The sequence below is a fragment of the Phocoena phocoena genome, chromosome 10 (genome assembly GCF_963924675.1).
Source record: "Phocoena phocoena chromosome 10, mPhoPho1.1, whole genome shotgun sequence".
NCBI lineage: Eukaryota > Metazoa > Chordata > Mammalia > Artiodactyla > Phocoenidae > Phocoena > Phocoena phocoena.
Window position 1 is genome coordinate 103,230,723 of NC_089228.1, and position 20,846 is coordinate 103,251,568.

General features: G+C 54.4%; 1 protein-coding gene across 1 annotated transcript in view; it reads left to right on the top strand.

The window, feature by feature from the left end:
* SLC22A23 (solute carrier family 22 member 23) overlaps positions 1–20,846 on the top strand; it is a 138,981-nt gene that overhangs the window by 115,720 nt on the left and 2,415 nt on the right. The window contains exons 5-9 of the mRNA XM_065885664.1: positions 2,751–2,878; positions 7,199–7,301; positions 9,501–9,733; positions 11,280–11,312; positions 12,419–12,542. Of these exons, the coding sequence (XP_065741736.1) occupies positions 2,751–2,878; positions 7,199–7,301; positions 9,501–9,733; positions 11,280–11,312; positions 12,419–12,542 (621 nt within the window). The remainder of the gene's footprint in view (positions 1–2,750; positions 2,879–7,198; positions 7,302–9,500; positions 9,734–11,279; positions 11,313–12,418; positions 12,543–20,846) is intronic.

Genomic DNA, 20,846 nt, shown 5'->3' on the forward strand with positions numbered 1-20,846 from the left:
ACGTGCCTGTCAGCAGACATTTCGTTAAATTCCCATAATGGGGCCACGCTGCACAGTCTCCACGCTAGAACCGCCGTCTCTGGGCTTTCTCATCGGCTGACACTTCAGCGAGTTCTTTAAGACCTTGTAGCAGGTTTAAATACCCAGAGGGCACTGTGGCATCTGGAAGGGCTGAGGAGGTGGCGCTGGAACAGTATCTCCCAAACCCCAGTCATGGGAGCGATGTCTCCGCACGCGGGGCTGGTTTCTTTGCTGCATCCCCCGGGGTTAAGGATGTGGGGTCCTGAGTCAGACTGCCTGGGGTCAAATCCAGCTCTGCATTTCACCGCCCAGGAATCTGGAACACATCCTCGAGTGCTTTGCTTGAGTTTCCCCATCTGTGAAGTGGGGATAATGTTACTACAACATAATGAGCTGGAAAGACGTAAATTCATGGGAAACGCGCAGAAGGGTGAGTGTAGGCCAGGCAGGCGTGGAGGAGGCGGCCTGCGGTGCTGTCCGCCAGCAGAGACAGGACGTGTGGCTAACAGAGCCCTGGTCGCTGTGCCCAGGTCTCCTGGGAGAGACCTGTTTCTTTACTCGGGTTCATTCCAGTCCGAGGGCTGCTGCCCCTCCATAACCTCAGGTCCTCCCCTCCCTGGGCCCTGCCTCTCTCCTCTCCTTCTCTTTCCTCCTCTTGGATCCAGGATTCTGGTTGTACCAGTTTGCAGTAACAGACTGTGTTTTCTCAAAATGACTAAATAAAATTAAAAGTCAATGAAACAAGATTGCAACCCCGCCACTACCCCCCTCTCAAAACTGGTATGTTTGGAAATGTTATGTATATATATGAGATATGTCTGTCTGTCTTACTGGCTATCATAGGTAAGGAAAAATCCTGATAGAAATCACAAAATATTTATAATCAAATCACAGCAAGAACTACTTATCAAAACTTGTGAAATGTTGCTAAAGTGATACTTAGGTGAAATTTTGAAGTCTGAAATGCATATATTAGAAAAGAAGAATTAATGTTAATGACCTATGTGTCTATCTTAAGAAATGAGAAAGTGACACTAAACCCAAATAAATCAGAAAGATGGATGGAGATAACATAGGTGAGAGCTATAGGGGCGGGCATCTGTGTCAGGTTATTTCATTATAAAGAAAAGATCTGATAAAATACGGCAAGATGTTAATATCTATATAACATTGATGTCTGTTATATGTGAGTGTTTCTGTTTGCTTGAATTATATTCAAAATTATAAAAACTAGAGGCTAGTAAAGCAAACATTAACTTTTATTATTTAAAAAAAAAAACAGTGCTTACAGTTTGAAACCTGTGTTTTATCAGCTTTCCAATATGGGCTCCTGCGCGAAAGACACGAGACTTTCTGAGCCCGTCTTAATGCTCCGGCCGTACCTCACCAGGGTGGGCCCCCAGCTCACCTGCACCTTTGTGCAACCACGTGGGACGGTGGCTTTTTGACCCTTGGTGACAACCCAGGTCTCCCAGCGTAGATTAACACTCTGATCAGACCGTCCCAGTGTACCACTGAAGTCAGCTGTTTCTGCAAAATACATCATGAACACTTAGAAACTTGATTTTTGTTCAGACAGGTAAGGGAGTGACAGCCGTTACATCATTAGTGATGTGACTCTGAGATAAAAACTTAGCACTGAGAGCTTTTGCAGCTTCTGCCTTACTTTGATTAGAGGCTCCCCAGAGCTGGTGGGGCAGGTGTCGGGTAGTAGCAAAGATAACTTCTTATCATCATCAGTCACGATTCCTTGACACTCTGTAACTGACATGAAACACAGGGACGCCTGGAGCGCTGCGCCCGCAGAGGCTGTGCTGTCATCCCCAACCTTGACTTCCAGCTTTTGCTTCTCCCACACAGGGGTGCCACCTGCTTCAAAATCGGGTCCCGAGGGAACACAGCCTCCGTCCTTGGGCACATGGCAGTGGCTGGTTTCTCAAGAGACCTTGTGACCTGCAAAGTCTAAAATATCCACTATTTGGACTTTTACAGAAAAAGCAAGCTGACCCACTGCTCCAGACAGGCACATGGTTCTTGGTGGACTTGCAAATCTCCTTATAAATGTAAAATTACAAAACGCATTGATAAGACACTGGTTTGGTTTGGGGTTTTTTTCCAACGGGACTTCTCACCGTATTTCATCCTAAACACGAACAAACCAGCAAGGAGTCTGTCGCTCATTACACTTGAAAACCACCACCCACCTCAGGGAGGCGTTCTGGGCAGTTAGCAGCAAGGTGAAACTAACTCTACAGCTGAGCCCTGGGGAGTCAGGCTCCAGACGCTCAAAACAGAAAGTGCCCGTCAGGTTGCTAGGATGGGGGGCATTTTTTTTAAACTTAAAATCATTCTATGAACATTAGTTTTTTGAGACAAAAATATCACAAAAGCAGCCCTTCCATGAATTGCTGGAACGTGGTTTAGTGATCCAGCGTCTGGTGAAAAGTATACACCGATTTCTTGACACAGCTGGGAGGATACTTCTCCTTTCTGCCTCATTTTAAACATTGCAACTTCTACGCTTTCTGAGAGAAAGCCAGAAACACCCAGGGCCACGGTCTTCTCTCGCCTGCTTGGGCCAAGAGAGAGTCCTGAGCACCCGCCAGCCTCCACCGCTCACAGACGGGTACCCAGTCCGGCCCGGCTGGACGCTCCCGGCCCCCGACAGAGCTGTGTCTTGATGCCTCACCCGACGGGAAGAGCCTCACCCACTCCCTGTCTCTTTGCAGGATCTTCCCAGAGTCCCTGCGGTGGCTCATGGCCACCCACCAGTTTGCGTCGGCAAAGAAGCTGATCCTGCGCTTCACACAGAAGAACCGCATGAACCCCGAGAGCGACATCAAAGGCGTGATGCCTGGTGAGCACGTGTTCCCTTCAGACCCACAGCCCCGCCAGACTTGGGGGACCCGCCACCCATCCCGCCGGGACCGGGAGTCACCCCACATCACCCCTGCTGCCTTCGTTGCCCAGCCAGCTGTCCAGCTTCCTGTGGCGGTCGGTCCTCAGCTAGACCAGGAACATGGCCAAGGCCAAACGCAGAGGGGGCGTGCCCCGCCCCTCGGGGTAACCTTGAGGGCTGAACCACGTGGGGCACACAGCCTTGCCCGCCTGCGGTTTGGTGCCGGCCATCCTGGCCAGGGGGCGCTGGCCTTCGCTCCCTGTCTCTCCCAAACAGGACCTGCAGAGAGCTGCTGTGTTGTCTGTGTCTGTCAGGACCTATTGGTTGGGCCTCTGAGGAAGCAGAACACTTCAGATCCATAGAATCCCTATTTGTCAGGAATGTCAGCACAAAAGCTAGATCAGATCCATGAGAGCACCAGGAGGGTGTTAAAATACAGACTCCTGGGCCCCTCCCGGCACCCAGAGATTCTCATCCAGTAGATCTTGGAAGGAACCCTGAACATTGTGTGTTTAATAAGCACTAGAAGTGATTTATTGTGACCTGCGAAGTCTAAAATATTGACTATTTGGACTTTCACAGGAAAAGCAAGCATCTAGTATCAATATTAGAAGTGTATTGATATTATCTTAAATCTTTCCACAGCAGTTCTGTGCAAGGTACTGTAATTATCCCCATTTGCAGACGAGGAAACTGAGGCACAGAGAGGTTGAGTATCTTGCCAGAGGTCACACAGCTAGTGAGTAGTAGCGCTGGGACTTGAGCCCAGGAAGCCCAGCAGAAGCAGCTTCCCTGTGCTGCTTCCGAGAGGGAGATGGACGTGCTGGCCTGGCGGGCGGGGGGGTGAGGGGTGCGTGGACCTCGCTCCTTTCAGGCCACGTTTGCCCCTTTTGGAGCGTCTGGCTCTTGTCCCCAAACTTGTCCAGGCCTATCCATTAGCAGATCAGCGCTCTTAAGTCAAAGTGCTTTGTTTCTGGCATTTCCCTAATTAAATCACCACACTCCACTTCTTTCAGGTTAAAATATTGTCTGGGAGAAGCTTGTTTTCTCCATCGTAATGACGCTGATTCATTTCCCTCCTGTTTTTAGAAAGTGGTATCCTCGCTCAGGAGCCGGGCTGGTGCTGGGCTCTGTGCTGGGGGGCAGGCAGCAGCACGCATGACCCCCCTGACTGGGGGCTGGGGTGGCATGCACTCACGCCCCGGGGCACGTGGCTCTCGCCCGCCTCTGGGTCTCTGCTCCCTCCCAGCTGTCAGGCGCACGGTGACAGTGACGGTGACATGATGGCACCAGGGCAAAGCTGGAGAAGGGCGGGTGTCTGTTTCCTCGGAAGTGGCCCCTTGCACCTCCCTGGGCTGGACCGGTTTGCCTGCTTGAATGCTGTGTGCCAGCATCTTATCTAGGCCACTGACCAGCATCCCGTCCCCAGCCCAGGCTCTCACCCGCCCCGACTCCATCCTCCCTGCTGCCCCGCCCTCAGCCCTGCCTCGGGGGCTGAGACGCCATACAGGCGTTTGACCCTCATCAGAACCTTTCCGATGGATCAGATCGCCCCTGCTGTACATACGGGAAAGGGGCCCCAGGAGGCTGAGGGTTGGAGGCACGGCTTCCCTGCTCCCGGCATTCCCTCCGCATGGAAGGAGCCCCCGAGGAAGAGTGAACCGGCTTCCCTTTTCCTCCTTGGACGTGAGCCAGGTGCAGAGAGGGGGTCCCCGGCCTCAGGCCCTCTCCGGGCAGCCTGACCGCAGGGAAGCAGCCGAGTCTGGCGTCTCCAGGTCAGGCAGCGAGTCTGGGGGGTACGAGGCCCCCATCAGGCCCACAGGGGCTTTACCCGAGCCCTTCTCGGGAACCGAGCGGGGATCCCGCCCCACGTGCCTCACTCTGTCTTGTCCGTCCGTCCGGAACCCGAGGTGAGAAGCGGGTCCCTGTATCGGGCCACCTCACAGTCCCCAGCGTCAGGTGACTTGCACCAGTCACACCCCAGCAGGAGATGAAGCTAAGGCGGCCCCAGGCAGCCGAGCCCGGCACCCTGCCTCTGACCCGCCGCACCTACTTCTGCTCCTGCAAGAGGCCTCGGGCCGGCTGGAGCCTCGCGCGTTGAGAGGGAATTTCTGGGGTCAGCAGGTGTCCCCGCAGGCCCAGGAAGGAGTCTCTGCAGTGGGTGGGGAGAGGCCAGGACGGTCTGGGTCGGCCGGAGCGCAGGGCCAGGAAGGCCTCATGGCTTCTTGCGTGTCTGTGGTGGTGTCGAGAGGCTGGGGATGCAGGTAACAGAGAGAACATACCAGCAGCCCCGGAGAGGCGAGTGTAATTCCACTCAGAACAATGCAGTTACCTCTGTAGACCACAGTCAGCTTGGGCTCCAGAGTTTAAAGCTTTAGAAACAGAAAGAAAAAAGGTCATAATTACAGTTACTACAGCTTCTTAACATCTATTTCATACACTAGAAAGTATCAGGAATTAAGTTTTAGCTGCGTTACAAAAAAAAAAAAAAATTTAAACCTATATAGCCGTGCGAATGGGCATTTAGTTTTTCTTCCTGGAAGATTTCCATGGTGGGCAAGTGTGGCTGTGACAAATGGGTTCCTGACCAGTTTCACAACAGTGAAGATACTCAGATCGCTGGATCAACGCTATGTGTTTGTTAACCATGCTTCCATGCTCTTTAGAAGTTTTCTAGCGTTCTGACCACGGGGAAAGGATGTCTGTAAATCAGGTGAGCCTGTTTTCGCAGAGGGGATAATAAAGGCCAGGAGGATGTCAGGAGCTGAGCGTCCATGGATGGACGTTCTGGCTGGTGCACAGGCCCACAGCTCTGTGCCTGAGTATTGACTCGGAAGAAAGTTCTGGAAACTGAGGGAGCGTGGTGTCCCTCGGACGTGGGACAGGTGTCGCCTTCTCCCGTGTGTGCCCCAGCTGGTGGCACTGATCCAGACTTTTTTTAAATAAAAATCTCCTAAACCGTTCCAGCTGTAACTAGTGAGGTTGGTGACCCTCTCGCCATTGGATGGCAGGAAAGAGGTAGGACGTCCAGGGGTGAGAGTACCCCCTAAGCAGTACAGGGAGGGGGACACACCTCGGAGCCCCCCCGAGGAGGCTGCAGCTCCTGGGCCCCTCTTGAGGCAACCCCGCTCCCTCCGGGCCTTCCCACCCCACTGCGTGCTTCATTTTTAGTAAACTTGTTTTGAATTCCTCTTAGGTTTATAGTAAAGTTACAAAGAGAGCACAGAATTTTGAAAAAGCCCCAGTCGGTCTCCCTGTTGTAACATCGCACGTCCCCTGCACCTGTTATGACTGGGAAACTGCCGTCGCTGCACTGCAGTCAGCCCAGCTGCAGCCTGGACCGGACGTCACCCCCGGTGACCCTGCCGTAGGATCCCACCCAGGGCTGCCTGCTCTCACCTCCCAGCCGCCTGTGGTCGGTGCGCTGTCAGTCTTTCCTTGCATCCCCTGACCTCGGCAGTCTTGATTGGTTAAGTCTCCCTTTTCTTCTCTGGCCCCTGAGAAGGGGTCCCCTCCCCCGAGGGCACGGCCGGCCAGGGGAGCAGGGACAGACCCGGAGGCTGAATGTGCGGCATTTCTGCTCACAGATGCCGGGAGACGGGGAGGCTGGGGCGTCTCCTCGTTGGATCTTCCCTGTTGAACCGGCGGCCCCAGGACCGCAGCAGACCCCTCGACCTCGTTGGCGTGGGCCTGGCGTCTGCTCAGAGCTGGTCTGGGCCCCCCGAGAAGCTGGGTCTCGCGACCAAGGTGTAGCTGGTCACGTCACCTGAGCCGAGACGCCGTCTGTCTGGCTCAGCGCACGCATATGCACACGTGTTCATTCAGTCACTCACTTCTCCTCCTCATATGTGGGCCGTGCAGGGGCAGGTGCAGAGGAAGCAGCCTCAGCCTGTTTGGCCCCCAGAGTTGGTTTGGGGACCAGAGCAGTGCACGCATCTCCTGGTCCCTGAGCAGAGGGTTCAGACTCTGTAAGGAAGAGGACCCCTGCCCAAGCCCGACCAGGGCCTCCGCGCCCGCCAGCGGCCTCCGCAGCCCTTCCAAGTGGACAGAGCCCACGCAGGTGGCTGCTGTGTGTGTCCTGCCGCCTCCCTGCGGGCCCCGTGGGCAGCTGCACCTGCCAAGTCAGTGCCTCTGTGGCGAGTTTTCTCCCCTGAGAGCCAGGCCCTGCCCCTGCCTTAAAGAGAAACACTCTCCTTCTTCTGACCCCCGAATCCGCGCATCGGGCCGTCGGGGGGGCTGCCTGGCCGAGCGTGGCTCACGGGTCCCCCCTCCCTGCAGAGCTGGAGAAGGAGCTTTCCCGGAGGCCCAAGAAGGTCTGCATCGTGAAGGTGGTGGGAACCCGGAACCTGTGGAAGAACATCGTGGTGCTGTGCGTGAACTCGTGAGTCATGGGCGCAGGTGGGCTCGGGCCTGGGGCGGGGGAGAGGCGGCAGGGCCGGGGTAAGCCTGAGCAACCCCGTCAGAGCTTCTCAACAGCTGTCTGACGGGCTACGGGTGCCGGCAGACGCGGACCCCCAGCCTCGGGGCAGCCCGGCATCTCCCCCTGCTTGCCACTCGGGCCGCACAGACGTGTCCCGGGGGACGGGGCTGCCGGGGAGCAGGCTCACGTCCAGGGCCGTCCTGGGAGTGGGGCTCTCTGGCCATGCACCTCCCGGGAGGCACCTCCCCCCGAGGCACAGTGACGGGGGGCTCGGGGGCCCCCACGTGTGGGCCTCCAGGCACCATCACGGGCGAGGGGAGACCAGGCTGCTGAGTGTCCTAGCTCCCTGCGTGGAGCCAGCGCCTTCAGAGGCCCGACCCCAGGGTCACGGCGGGTGGTGATGGGCCGGCCCGGCCCTGGGTATGACCTCCACACGTGGCCAGAGGCCCTCCCACCTAGCTGACCACATCCAGCCCGGCGCCCCAGGTTTGCACCTGCACCCTCGTGGCTCACGCCGTTTCCTGCCAGCACTGTCCCGGGTTCAGTGTGCACTGGCAAGCCTGTGCTGCTGGCTCACAGCTCAGTAACCCTGCCCTTCCCTGCTTGCCCAGGTCATCTAGGCAGTAGGGGGTTAGAGGTCACTGGGGGAGGGGAGCTTGCACCCTTCGGTGCACAGTCTCAGGACGGCCGTCGTCGGTAGAGAGCAAGGCCCAGGGGCGGGCCTCTGGCCCCACATCCCACAGCTAGCTGCTCCTGTCCAAGCAGCTCCATTTAATCAGCTCTCAGGATTGGGGTTCCAGGTTAAATAATTTGGGGGAGGATACAAAACATCCCAGCACCAAAGCAGTGGAAGAGCCCAGATCTAACGGACTCCTCGTCCTGCAGCCGAGGCCCAGGCAGGGGAAGGGGCAGCCGCGCCGCGCGCCTGGTCGGGGCCGAGCCCTCAGGCCCGTCTCTGCACAGAGTCAGCTCCAGCCCGGCCACCCGCCGCCCAGTCTCAGGCAGACGCTGGCTGGGCCAGTGGGACCGTTTACAGTGGGGTCACTTCTCCAACTTTTATTTTGGAAAAAACACAAATGGTGACATAGACAAGATGGGGAGTTTCCACCTTAATGATTCTTGTTTTGGGGGAGGGCGAGCCAGTCTCTCTGGCTTTGCTGTGGTCGGAGGACGTCCTTCCACCAGAACAACAAGGTGGGAGACCCGCCCTGAGACCAGGAGCCCCGCCGAACTCACACCTGTTAGGCCGTCCAACGTGGCCCAGGGGAGCCGGGTCTGCCTGTCCCCAAGGGGAAACGCATGGGTTTGGAGGAGGGCGGCTCCCACCTGCAGGACCGGGTCTGTAGTTGACCTTGATGCGTCCTCAAGGTCTGCTGAAAGCACGGAGGTGGGAGGCTGGGAGACAAGGGCGTTTCAGCTCAGGGACAGAGGCAGGCGCTCGCAGCCCTGCTCCCACGGGGCACGTCCACCGGGGCCTCAGAGCCCCGCTGCCCCGTGCTCCCAGGGAACACAACACGTCTTTATTCCTGTTCCCAGCGTGGACATCCGCCTGAGCGGCTGGGACACACGTTTCCCTGCGGGTTTTTGTGACCCTGTGGGGCAGGAGGGGGCTGAACCCAGGGCGGGGGACAGTAAATTAAGCGTTGAACGGCCTCCAAGACCAGATGTCCTCACCGGCCTGACCCTTCCTGCCCCTCCAGGACACATGAGCCGCGAGTAGCAGCGAGGGGTGGCGGGGGAGCCAGTTCTCGGGGCGGGTCCCCGAGTTTCCAGAACCCCGGGAGAGGCAGAGGTGTAGACGGGCGGTGCGTCCTAGCGGCTGTGCTCACCCGCTGTGCTGCCTGTCGGCCCGCCTGGAAGGTGGCTCTGATGGGCCCCCTCGGTGCCCACGATGCGGGCTCAAACGCAGGGACCCTGGGGGCGCCTGCCTCACGCCTGGATTTCATGAGAGACAGCGTTTGAGCCGAGGGTCTCCCTGCTTTTATGCCCGCACCCTCCGTAAGGCCACGGCAGGGCGGTGACCACGCACATCCCCTCCCTGACGTCCTCTCTGACGTGCATTCCCCGCCACCTTCCGAGTGGCTGCTCTGCCCCTGGACGCGACGCAGGGTGTCCCGCACCCGCTGGGAGGTGGTGGCCTCAGGCACTGTGTCCCCGCAGGCTGACCGGCTTCGGGATCCACCACTGCTTCGCACGCAGCATGGTGGGCCACGAGGTGAAGGTGCCACTGCTCGAGAACTTCTACGCCGACTACTACACGGCGGCCGGCATCGCCCTGGCGTCCTGCCTGGCCGTGTGCCCGGTGGTGCGGCTCCTGGGGCGCCGGGGAGGCCTGCTGCTCTTCGTGATCCTCACGGCCCTGGCCTCGCTCCTGCAGCTCGGGCTGCTCAACCGTGAGTGGGCCCAGGCCCCGGGCGGGCGGTGGGCAGGGCCTGGCGTGCACTCCAGAGCCCTGGGTGGGTGGGCAGCCCGAGGCGTCCTCCAGAATCCACAGCTGCAGGGGGCTGCTTTGGGAAGGACGAGCTCACACTGGAACACGTGCGTGGGGTGCCCCCTCCTCCCATGCGACCCCAGGGCTTCCCGCTGCCCCGGGGCTCCCTGGTAGCCAGGCCCTCACAGTGCTGGTGGGCGTGGTGACCCCACTGGGGGCCACGCTCTCCCGCTGTGATCCATCACGTGAGAAGGAATGAAGGACTTTTTCCTCATGTGAAATCAAGGGCGAGATAGATACATTTTGACACCCTTGCACTGGGACACTGCTTTTCGGTGCTGTTTCCAAGTTCATCAGCTGCTCTCGGGGCCGGAGAGTTTCTCAGTAAACGTTAAAAGTAATTTAAAGAAAAGCTAGCCAGTCCGTGTCGCCCACCCAACTCTACGAGGCACGCTCAGTGCAGCTCCTGGTGAACAAAAGCCCTCGCCCGCCACGGGGACGAGCCGCAGGGTATCTGACAGCCTGGGAGTGAGCCGGGCAGCCGAGCCTTCTCGCCCAGCACCATCCCCCCCAGTGGACTCAGGCACCACGGGGACCACGTGGCTCTGATGGCTGCCCTCGCCCCTGAGCTGTCAGAGCTCGGTCAGCGCTGCTGGGCAAGTCAGAAGCCTGCAGTAGTGTTTCAGGTCTGCGTGATGTCCAGGTGGGGAGGGAGAATCCAGAACAGGAGGAGGAGAAAGAAAACCGAGGACTCTCTCAGCCTTGTGCAAACTGGATTCTAGAATAGCCAGTGTCAGACTCAGCAGCTTTCTGACTTGGGCAAGTTCACGTGCGGTCCGCATCTTGCCGGGAGACTGGTCTCATTTTCAGCTGTGACGACATGGGGTCTGTCCCCCGGTGGGGCCGCCCAAGCTGCCCTTTGGGGAGTCTTCTGCAGCTCCCGCCGGTTGGGCGGACGTGCAGGGGCACGGCAGCCCCGGGGCTCCCAGCCACCCTTCTTAGTCCCTGAGCAGGGATGCCCAGGAGACCAGGCACCGTGGGGACCAGGCTGGGAGGGCACGGCGATGCTGTCTGCCGGGTCTGCCCGCAGCACTTGGTGCCCCGAGCACAGACCAGCAGTGACTTGAGTGACTTTGGACATGGCGAGATTCCCCGCTTTGGCTTGAGGGTGGGTGCTGCGCGCGGGCCCCTGCTCTCAGGAGCTGGCGTCCTCCCCAGGTCACGAGGCCAGAGGGGCCCAGCCCTCCCTTCCGAACAGAAGGAGCTCCATTTGGTCAAATGCCAGCCCTGATGCCCTGGACACGCCCCAACGTCTGCGCCACGTCCCTCCTGCTCTCTGGCCCTGGTGGCGTCAGCTGGGCTGGCCGCAAGGCCACCCCTGCTGGTCCCGGACGGGGTGTGCTTAGAAACCAGTCGCGTGCACGCGGTGGTGACTTCCGTCCGACCTGCTCTCTTTCTCCCCTCCCTGCCCGCCCTCCTCCTCGTGTGCCGCCGTTCCTGCGGTCCAGTGATCGGGAAGTACAGCCAGCATCCGGACTCAGGTGAGCCAGCCGAACGCACGTGCGGCACCGTGTCGTCTATTTTACTGCGCCTGCAGGGCGTTTTCACAAAGACTCACAGACCTGTGGTTTCCCTTTCCTCTCTCTCCCCTCCCCCTTTCACCCCAAGAGTTGCAGCTGAAGTTGGCCGTAGGTTGGACACTACACTCACCCACTTATCCTCTCTGCCCCTCGCGCCTCTAGAAAGTCAGGCCGCCCGCCCCCCGCCCGCTTTGTGCCCGGCTTGCATGCTGCCCTCGCCCCTGCCCCTGGCACGTGGCCAGCACAGCCCAGCAGCCTCCACTGTGACGCAGGGCCTTGGGGACAGGCCTGGGCTGGGCCACACGGCCCTGGGGGCCCTGGGGGCCCGGCTGACCACGCTGCCAGGGGAAGCAGCCGTCCCCGCCTGTGAGCGACACGAGCCTGCTACTCTCGGCCTCTGGGACGGCATAGCCTCTGCCCGCACGCGACGCTGCTGTGCGCTCGTGCCTGGCCTGACCGAGCCCGTGCCGCCAGGGCTCCCAGCGCGGCCTTGTGGGGAACTGGGCTGCGCCCCAGATGTGGGGCCCCAGCATCTTGCTGTGCCCGCCTAGCGCCGCCTGGGTGTGAGGTCAGACCCGGTGCCACTGGCAAGATGCTCCAGTTGGTCCAGCCCGCTCCCTCCAGGCCCATAAGTTCTCCTCTTGGGGTTGAGTTCTCGTTCCCCTCAGTCAAGCCTGGGCTGCCCTGTCCCTTGTATTGGACGGGTCAGGCCTGAGGCCAGGATGGCCAGGCTCTCTGGAACCAGAGACCTTTCTCTGGAGCTGAGCCGGAAGGCTGGACGGGAGGGCGCTGCCATAGCGTCGGGGAGACCACCAGCCTCCCTCCCTGCCGGCCGCTCTAGGCTACGGCATCCGGCAGAGTCAGCCTGAGTCCCACATTTTAGACCCGCAGGGACTCCCGGGGGACCCGACAGAGGCTCCTGCCAGAAGGGCTCTGACCTCCCACCCCGGGACATGCTGCATCTCCCGGGTCTGCATCTCACACCGGGCAGAGGGGAGGAGGGAAGACTCTTCTTCGGCCCCAGGCCTCCCTCCGCCCCCCTCACCACCCCCCTGGTTCTCCCCCAGGAATGAGTGACAGCGTCAAAGACAAGTTCTCCATCACCTTCTCCATCGTGGGCATGTTCGCCTCCCATGCGGTGGGGAGCCTCAGCGTGTTCTTCTGTGCAGAGATCACTCCCACAGTAATAAGGTGCGTGGCGGGCTGCCCGTGCAGAGGCGCGTTTCTTCTGAGGACACGGGGGGCCGGGCTTCGCGTCTGGCAGGGCTCCCGGTGAATGAGCCACCAGCTCTGCTCCGGCCTCCGGACGAGCTGCGGCCCATGCTGGGCGTCAGCTCCCGGACCGCTGTTCCGCCCTGACCCCCAGGGAACCCAGAGTGAGGTGAGGGCTGGACCCTGGGTCCCGTCCAGGCAGGTGGAGGGACGGGGAACGTTGGGGGCGCAAGCAGCGTGGCAGGGCCTGGAACAGGAGTGGAGTGGGGAGGCCACAGAATTCATGCCTGTGCTCTGCTCCAGCCCAAACGCTGTCTGTTTCACAAAGTAGATAGAAAGGGCGTTGGTTTTCTACTGGCCTGAGAGGCCAGTGTCTCCAGCCCAAAGAAGGGCCTCGGAGAGAAAGCCCAACAAGTTACATCACTGAATTGTTTAACAAGTATTTGTTAAGAAGCCGCCGTGTGTCCGGCAGAGGCCGAGTGTGCAACCCGGCCCCCAGGAGTCCGTGATGGGTCTGTTTCCTGAAAGGCAGGGTGACGTGCACTCAGCGGCCTTTGCTTTCCTGGTGAGGGGAGGGGGGGTCTGCTCCGTCCGGCACCGTCCCGGGCAGCGGTACACGGGCGGGCACACCCTCTGGTGCTGTCGAGGTTACAGCGACACGGAAGGGTTTCCTTTTGTAGGGCATCACCTCCCTGCCGTCACGCTGTCTTCCCGGTAGCAACTGTTGTGACTTCCGGTCAAGCTCCCGACTTGGCGTGGGAACGTCATCAGCTTGCCCAGCGTGCACGCTCTGCTTGCTAAAGTGTAATTGGGAGTGTGGCAGTTAATCGGCTGTGGGATACCGCCCGGAAGCCAGCATGATGGCACCCTTCCATCCCCCCTTTCCCACGTGGGCGACAAGCAGGGGCCAGTCCCATTCAGGCAGGACGCCCGGGACTGACCATCTGGCCCCTGGTGCCGGGCTCTGGGAGGAGGCCCACGTCTGCAGGCGTCACGCTGACGCGGCATCTTCACTGGCCTCGCTCTGATTCGTCCTCCTGGATTCTTACTCACACACGCCAAGCCTGAAGGCTGTCCCATGCCCAGGGAATAAAATGGCAGGGAGTGTGCATTTAAGGAAAAGCAAGCAATGCAAGTAACTCACCCTGGGCCAACCCTCTGCTTAACCTGACACGGGAAGTGAGCCTGGAGCTTATTCCCTGCGGGACGTGGCAAAGCGCCCGAGGCGGAGAGCAGCCCCTCGGTGTCTTTCTTTACCCGGTTAATGTCCTTCCTTTACCAAAGAGCCCAGCAAGGAGGACTCTTTCAGGAGACCGGAAGTCGAGGTCAGGCTTGGATCTTTCTCTGGGGGTGACCACCCTCCCCTTCAGCAGTCGGCAGACCTCGTTAATCATCATTAGATTTTGCTGAAAAGAGCTAAACAAGCTAAACTGAAGGAAACGCAGTATCCTTTTCCTCTCTGAGGCAAACCTGCAAAGATTATTTTGGGGATAGAAAATGTTCTCGGGGTCAGCTTGCCAGGATGACAAACTAGAAAACATGTCCACTTGACCCTAGGTGATGCGTCTATAGTTGCAGAGGAAGGAGGTGAGGTCCGGGGGGGTCTCCTGGTGGGGACGGAAGGCTCTCTGGTGTTCCCGGTGAGTCACTCTCCCTGCTGGACAACCCTCGTCCCGGCCCTTCCTTGCGTGCCCACCGAGGGACAGTCCCACGGAGTCGCTGGGAGGAAATGGACTTCCTGCCTCCCCCGACTTCTCACGGGTGAGCCAGGAGGAGCTGGGAGGGCCACTCAGGTCTGCGAGCTTCACGTTGCCTAGTGCAAAACTAGCCTTTTCTACAACACGGTGTTAAAAACGCCCCCTCTGAACGAGAACAGTAGCGAAGGTTAGGGTTGGCTAACAAGGAGCGAAGAGCAGGGTAAGAACTCCTTTGCACGGAGCCTGGGGGACGCTGGCTGTCCACGCGTGACAGCTGTCTGGCGCGCCCACCCAGACGCTGACGGCGCCCTCCCCGTGGCCGGCAGCTACAGAGGTGCTTCTCAGCATCCTCCCCTTGGGCCTCGGCGGTGTAGGCGCAGCTGGTGGCTTTGGTGTGGCAGGCCCAGTGTCACCTGGAAGCTGCAGGAGGGTCCCTGAGGCCTCGCTGTCTCCGTGTGCCCTCGCAAAGCGGGGCGGGGGGTGGGGCAGGCGCTGGTGGCAGGGACGCATCCCTCACGTCCCGACACCTCATCAGGCTCCCGGAGCACCGGGCCCCGGCTGAGGGGTATTTCTTGCTTTTTTATTGAGATATAGTTGATTTACAATATTATGTTTCAGGTGTACAACATAGTGACTCACAATTTTTGAAGGTTAATATATAGCAATTTAAAGGTAAATTATAAAATACTGGCTGTAGTCCCCGTGTTGTACAGTACATCCTTGTGGCTTGTTTCATACCTAATAGTTCGTACCTCTCACCCCCTACCCCCATGTCGCCCCTCCCTGCTTCCCGCTCCCCACTGGTAACCACTAACTAGTTTGTGAGTCTGTTTCCTTTTTGTTATCTTCCCTAGTTTGTTGTATTTTTTAGATTCCAAACGTAAGTGATGTCATACAGTATTTGTCTTTCCCTGACTTGTTTCTCTTAGCATAATGCCCTCCAAGCCCATCCATGTTGCAAATGGCAAAGTTCCATTCTTTTTGATGGCTAATATTCCACTGCATATGTATACCGCATCTTGTCAGCGGACCTTTAGGTTGCTTCCGTGTCTTGGCTATTGTAATACTGCTACGAACACAGAGGTGCATGTATCTTTTTGAATTAGTATTTTCAGGTTTTTTTGGATATATACCCAAAAGTGGAATTACTGGATCATATGGTAGTTCTATTTTTAGTTTTCTGAGAAACCTCCATACTGGTCTCCATAGCGGCCGCACCATTTCACATTCCCAGCAGCAGTGCGCGAGGGTTCTCTTTTCTCCGTGTCCCCTCGTCAGCGTGTTACCTGTGTTCTTTTTGGTGATGGCCATTCTGACAGGTGTGAGGTGATGCCTCACTGTGGTTCTGATTTGCATTTCCTGATGACTGGCGATGTTGAACATCTTTTCATGTGCCTGTTGCCCACCTGCACTTCTTCTTTGGAAAAACGCCTATTCGGTTCTAGTGCCATTGTTTCCGTCGGGCTTTTGTTTTTGATGTTGAGTTGTATGAGCTGTTACATATTTTGGATGCCGACCCCTTATTGATCGTATCATGTGCAAATAGGGTCTGCCATGCAGCAGGTTGTCTTTTCATTTTGTCCGCGGTTTCCTTTACTGTGTAAAATCTTTGCAAACTTAAATGAGGTCCCATTAAATGAGGTCCCGTTTGTTTCTTTTTGTTTCCTTTGCCTGAGCAGAGGAGCCACTTCACCGCCTGACACCTCCTCACCCGCTCCCAGGCTGCCCACCCCCTCCTCCGGCTGAGCTCTTCCCGCCCCTCAGGTGCCCACCCCTTCCTCCAAGCGTCTTCCTTCCGGAGACCTTCCTTCTGGCTCCTCCCTGTGCCCACCCGCAATGGACCCCACCTGATGTCACTGCTCCAGACATGCCTCAGGAACGGGCACCAGGAAGAGAGATGGCCTGTGTGTCACGTGACACGTGGGGTCGTTTAGCTTGTTTTAAAATTTGCATCACATATATATAAATGTTTATAACACATGCTCAATGAGTGACGGCAGGCCGAGGGGGTGATGGGTAATCCTCACCGTTAAACAGCAGGAGGGGGACAGACAGGACAGGGGACAGCCAAAGCACACGGGTCGCATCCCCCCCCCCGCCCCGAGCCCCCGACTCGGGCCTTTAGCAGGCAGGGAACCTGTGTTCCTCCGTGGCCTTGGGCACGTCCTTCAGCTGGGCTCATCTCTGCCCCAAAACAGGACTAGTCATGGCGGCCTTCTCATGGGGGGACTGGTGGGGGACAGACTGTACACAGAGGGTCTGGCCACGGTAAGTGACAACTGGTGGTGTTCATTATTCCTACCTGAATGTTCTTGGCAGTGACATTTCTGTAAAGATCGGTGGAAATGTCTCTCCGTCCCTGACTTCACAGGAAGGTGGTCAAGACGAGTAACACAGAGAAGGAAGTGGAGAAAAGGAGGTTTGTTTTCTGTGTTCTAGACGCTGGTATTAACATGGTTAAAAGAATGATTTGAAGATTCTTTGTTGTTGTTTTTGGTTTTCTTTTTTTCCTTTATTTTTATTTTTTTCTGAAGATTCCAGAAGTTTTGTCAAGCTTGCTGCTTCTAAGAAGTCTGCCTGTGTACCTATCTTTCTATCCTCAAAGTAACTTAGATATTATTACTAGTAAAATAAAGACAACCAGTAAAAGCCTTTGAGCTCCGAAAGCACTAGAAGGCAACCTTGCTCCAGGTTCTCCTTTATCTAAATCGAGGCGGCTGCCACTCTCCTGTTTAAACATGAGCGTGTGCTGCCCTCTCGTGACAACCTGGAGAAAAGCAGAAAACGTACAGAGTCAGCACTTGCGGGGAGAAAGATGGAAGTTTTAGCACCTTAGAACCAAGCACGTAACGATCCCATTCTCTAAACTGAGATTTCTAAAAGAAACACAGATCCAAAAATGGAATACCAGATTCTGCCACAGTTGTTCCTAACCTTACTAATTTCAAGGTCTCCTTGATAGAAAACCAACAGAAAATTGCTTTTGTGGAAAAAAATACGTAAGGCTATTTGCATATTGTTAGTGTATAGAAATGCAACAGATTTCTGTATATTAATTTTATATCTTGCAACTTTACCAAATTCATTGATGAGCTCCGTAGTTTTCTGGTGACATCTTTAGGATTTTCTGTACGTATTTATAGTATCATGTCATCCACAAACAGTGACGGTTTTACTTCTTCCTTTCCAATTTGGATTCTTTTTATTTCTTTTTCTTCTCTGAGTGCTGCGGCTAGGATTTCCAAGACTATATTGAATAAAAGTTGCAAGACTGGGTATCTTTGTCTCGTTCCTGATCTTACAGGAAGTGCTTTCAGCTTTCCATTGTTGAGTATGATGCTAGCTGTGGGTTTGTCATATATGGCCTTTACTATGTTGAGGTATGTTCCCTCTATGCCCACTTTCCTGGAGAGTTCTTATTCCCTCTATGCCCACTTTCCTGGAGAGTTCTTATCATAAATCGGTGTTGAGTTTCGTCAAAAGTTTTTTCTGCATCTACGGAGATAATCATATGATTTTTATTCTTCAATCTGTCAATGTGGTGTATCACACTGACTTGCAGATATTGAAAAACCCTTGCATCCCTGGGATAAGTCGCACTTAATCGTGGTGTATGATCCTTTTAATATATTGTTGGATTTGGTTTGCTAATGTTTTGCTGAGGATTTTTGCATCTATGTTATTAATCAGCAGCCTATAACTTTGTGATGTTTTTGTCTGGTTTTGGTATCAGGGTGATGGTGGCCTCATAGAAAGAATTCGGAAGTGTTCCTTCCTCTGCAGTTTTTTTGGAATAGTTTGAGGAGGATAGGGGTTAGCTCTTCTCTAAATGTTTGGTAGAATTCACCTGTGAAGCCATCTAGTCCTGCACTTTTTTTGTGTTTTGGGAGTTTTTAAATTACCGATTCAGTTTCATCACTGGTAACTGATCTGTTCGTATTTTCTATTTCTTCCTGGTTCAGTCTTGGGAGGTTGTACCTAAGGCTTTGCCCGTTTCTTCTGGGTCGACTATTATTATATAGTTGTTCACAGCAGTCTCTTACGGTCCTTTGTATGTCTGTGGTGTCCGCTGAAACTTCTTTTATCATTTATATTTCATTGATTTGGGCCCTCTCCCTTCTTTTCTTGATGAGTCTGGCTAAAGGTTTATCAATTTTGTTTAGCCTTTCAAAGAACCGGCTTTTAGTTTCGTTGATCTTTTCTATTGTTTTTTTAGTCTCTATTTCATTTATTTTTGCTCTGATTTTTAAGATTTCATTCCTTCTACTAACTCTGGGTTTTGTTTGTTCTTTCTCTAGTTCCTCTAGGAGTACGGTTAGGTTGTTCATTTGAAATTTTTCTTATTTCCCAAGGTAAGCTTGTATCCCTGTGAACTTACCTCTTAGAACTGCTTTTGCTGTGTCCCATAGGTTTTGAATTGTTCTGTTTTCTTTTTCATTTGTGTCTAGGTATTTTTTTGTTTCCTCTTTAATTTCTTCAGTGATCCACTGGTTGTTTACTTGCATATTGTTTAGCCTCCATGTGCTTGTGTTTTCTGCAGTTCTTTTCTTGTAGTTGACTTCTAGTATCATAGTTTTGTGGTCAGAAAAGCTGCCGGATATGATTTCAGTCTTATTAAATTTCCTGAGGCTTGTTTTATGGCCTAGCATGTGATCTGTCCTGGACAATGTTCCATATGCACTTGGAAAGAATGTGTACTCTGCTGCTTTCAAATGGAATGCTCTCTTTATATATATATATATATATATATATCAGTTAAGTGCATCTGGTCTCGTGTGTCATTCAGGGTGTTTTCTTACTGGATGATCTGTCCATTGATGTGAGTGGGCTGTTGAAGTCCCCTATTATTGTGTTACTGTCAGTTTCTCCCTCTGTGTCTGTTAACATCTGCCTTATATATTTGAGGTGCTTCTGTGTTGGGTACATGTATATTTACAATGGTTATATCTTCTTTTTGGATTGATCATTTTATCCATAATGTGGTGTTTTTCTTTGTTTCTTGTAACCATCTTTATTTTAAAGTCTATTTTGTCTGATATGAGTATTGCTACTCCAGCTTTCTTTTGATTTCCATTTGCATGGAATATCTTTTTCCATTCCCTTTCAGTCTGTGTCTGTCCCTAGGTCTGAAGTGGGTCTCTTGTAGACAGTATATATACGGGTCTTGTTTTTGTATTCATTTAGTGAGCCTGTGTCTTTTGGTTGGAGCACTAAGTCCATTTACACTCAAGGTAATTATCGATATGTATGTTCCGACTGCCATTTTGTTCATTGTTTTGAATTTGATTTTGGAGGTCTTCTTTTGTTTTCTTCTCTTGTGATTTGACGACTATCTTTAGTTTTACGTTTGGATTCCTTTTTCATGGGTGTATCTATTACAGATTTTTGACTTGCGGTTGCCATGAGGTTTTTATGCAGCAGTCTGTGAAACGTGACTGTTTCAAGGTGCTGATCTCTTAATTTTAAAACTCTGCATTCGGGACTTCCCTGGTGGCACAGTGGTTGGGAATCCGTCTGCCAATGCAGGGGACACGGGTTTGAGCCCTGGTCCAGGAAGATCCCACGTGCCGCGGAGCAACTAAGCCCTCGCACCACAACTGCTGAGCCCACAAGCCTAGAGCCCGTGCTCCGCAGCAAGAGAAGCCACCACAATGAGCCTGTGCACCGCAACGAAGAATAGCCCCGGCTCACTGCAACTAGAGAAAGCCCGTGCAGCAACGAAGACCCAATGCGGCCAAAAGTAAATTTTTAAGAAACAAAAACAAAACAAAGAAAGCCTGCCTTGTCCTCTTCTCCCCTCGCGATGACTGTTTTGACATCGTATTTTCCATCTAACTGTTCTGTCCGTCCCTTAACTGCTTATTGTGGATATAGACGATTTTACCATTTCTGTCTTTTAACCCCCCCACTAGCTTTGTTTGTGGATGACTTCCTACCTTTACTGTATGTTGGCCCTTACCACTTAGTTTTTTCATTTCATAGTTTTCTTGTTTCTAGTCGTAGCTATTTATTTTTCTTTTAGAGAAGTCCCTTTAACGTTTGCTGTAAAGCTGGTTTGGTGGTGCTGAACTCTTAAGTTTTGCTTGTCTGTAAAGCTTTGATCTCCATCAAACCGGAACGAGAGCCTTGCTGAGTGGAGTATTCTTGGTTGTAGGTTTTGTCCCTTGATCATTAAAACAGATCATGCCATTCCCTTCTGGCCTGCAGTTTCCACTAAAAAGCAGCTGATAGCCTTACGGGAGTTCCCTTGTATGTTATTTGTTGCTTTTCTCTTGCTGCCTTTAATATTCTATTTTTATTTTCTGGTATTTCAATTGCAGTGAGTCTTGGAGTGGTCCTCTTTGGGTTGATCCTGTTTGGGACCTCTGTGCCTCCTGGACCTTGATGTCTGTTTCCTTTCCCAGGTTAAATAAGTCTTCAGTGGTTACGTCTTCAAATGTGTTCCGTGCCCCTTGCTCTCCCTTCTGGGACCCGTGTAATGCAAGCATTAAGTGTGCTTGGTGTTGTCCCAGAGTCTCTTACCCTGGCCTCGCTTCTCTTCATTCTTTCTTCTGTTCAGCGGCAGTGACTCCCACTGCTGTGTCTT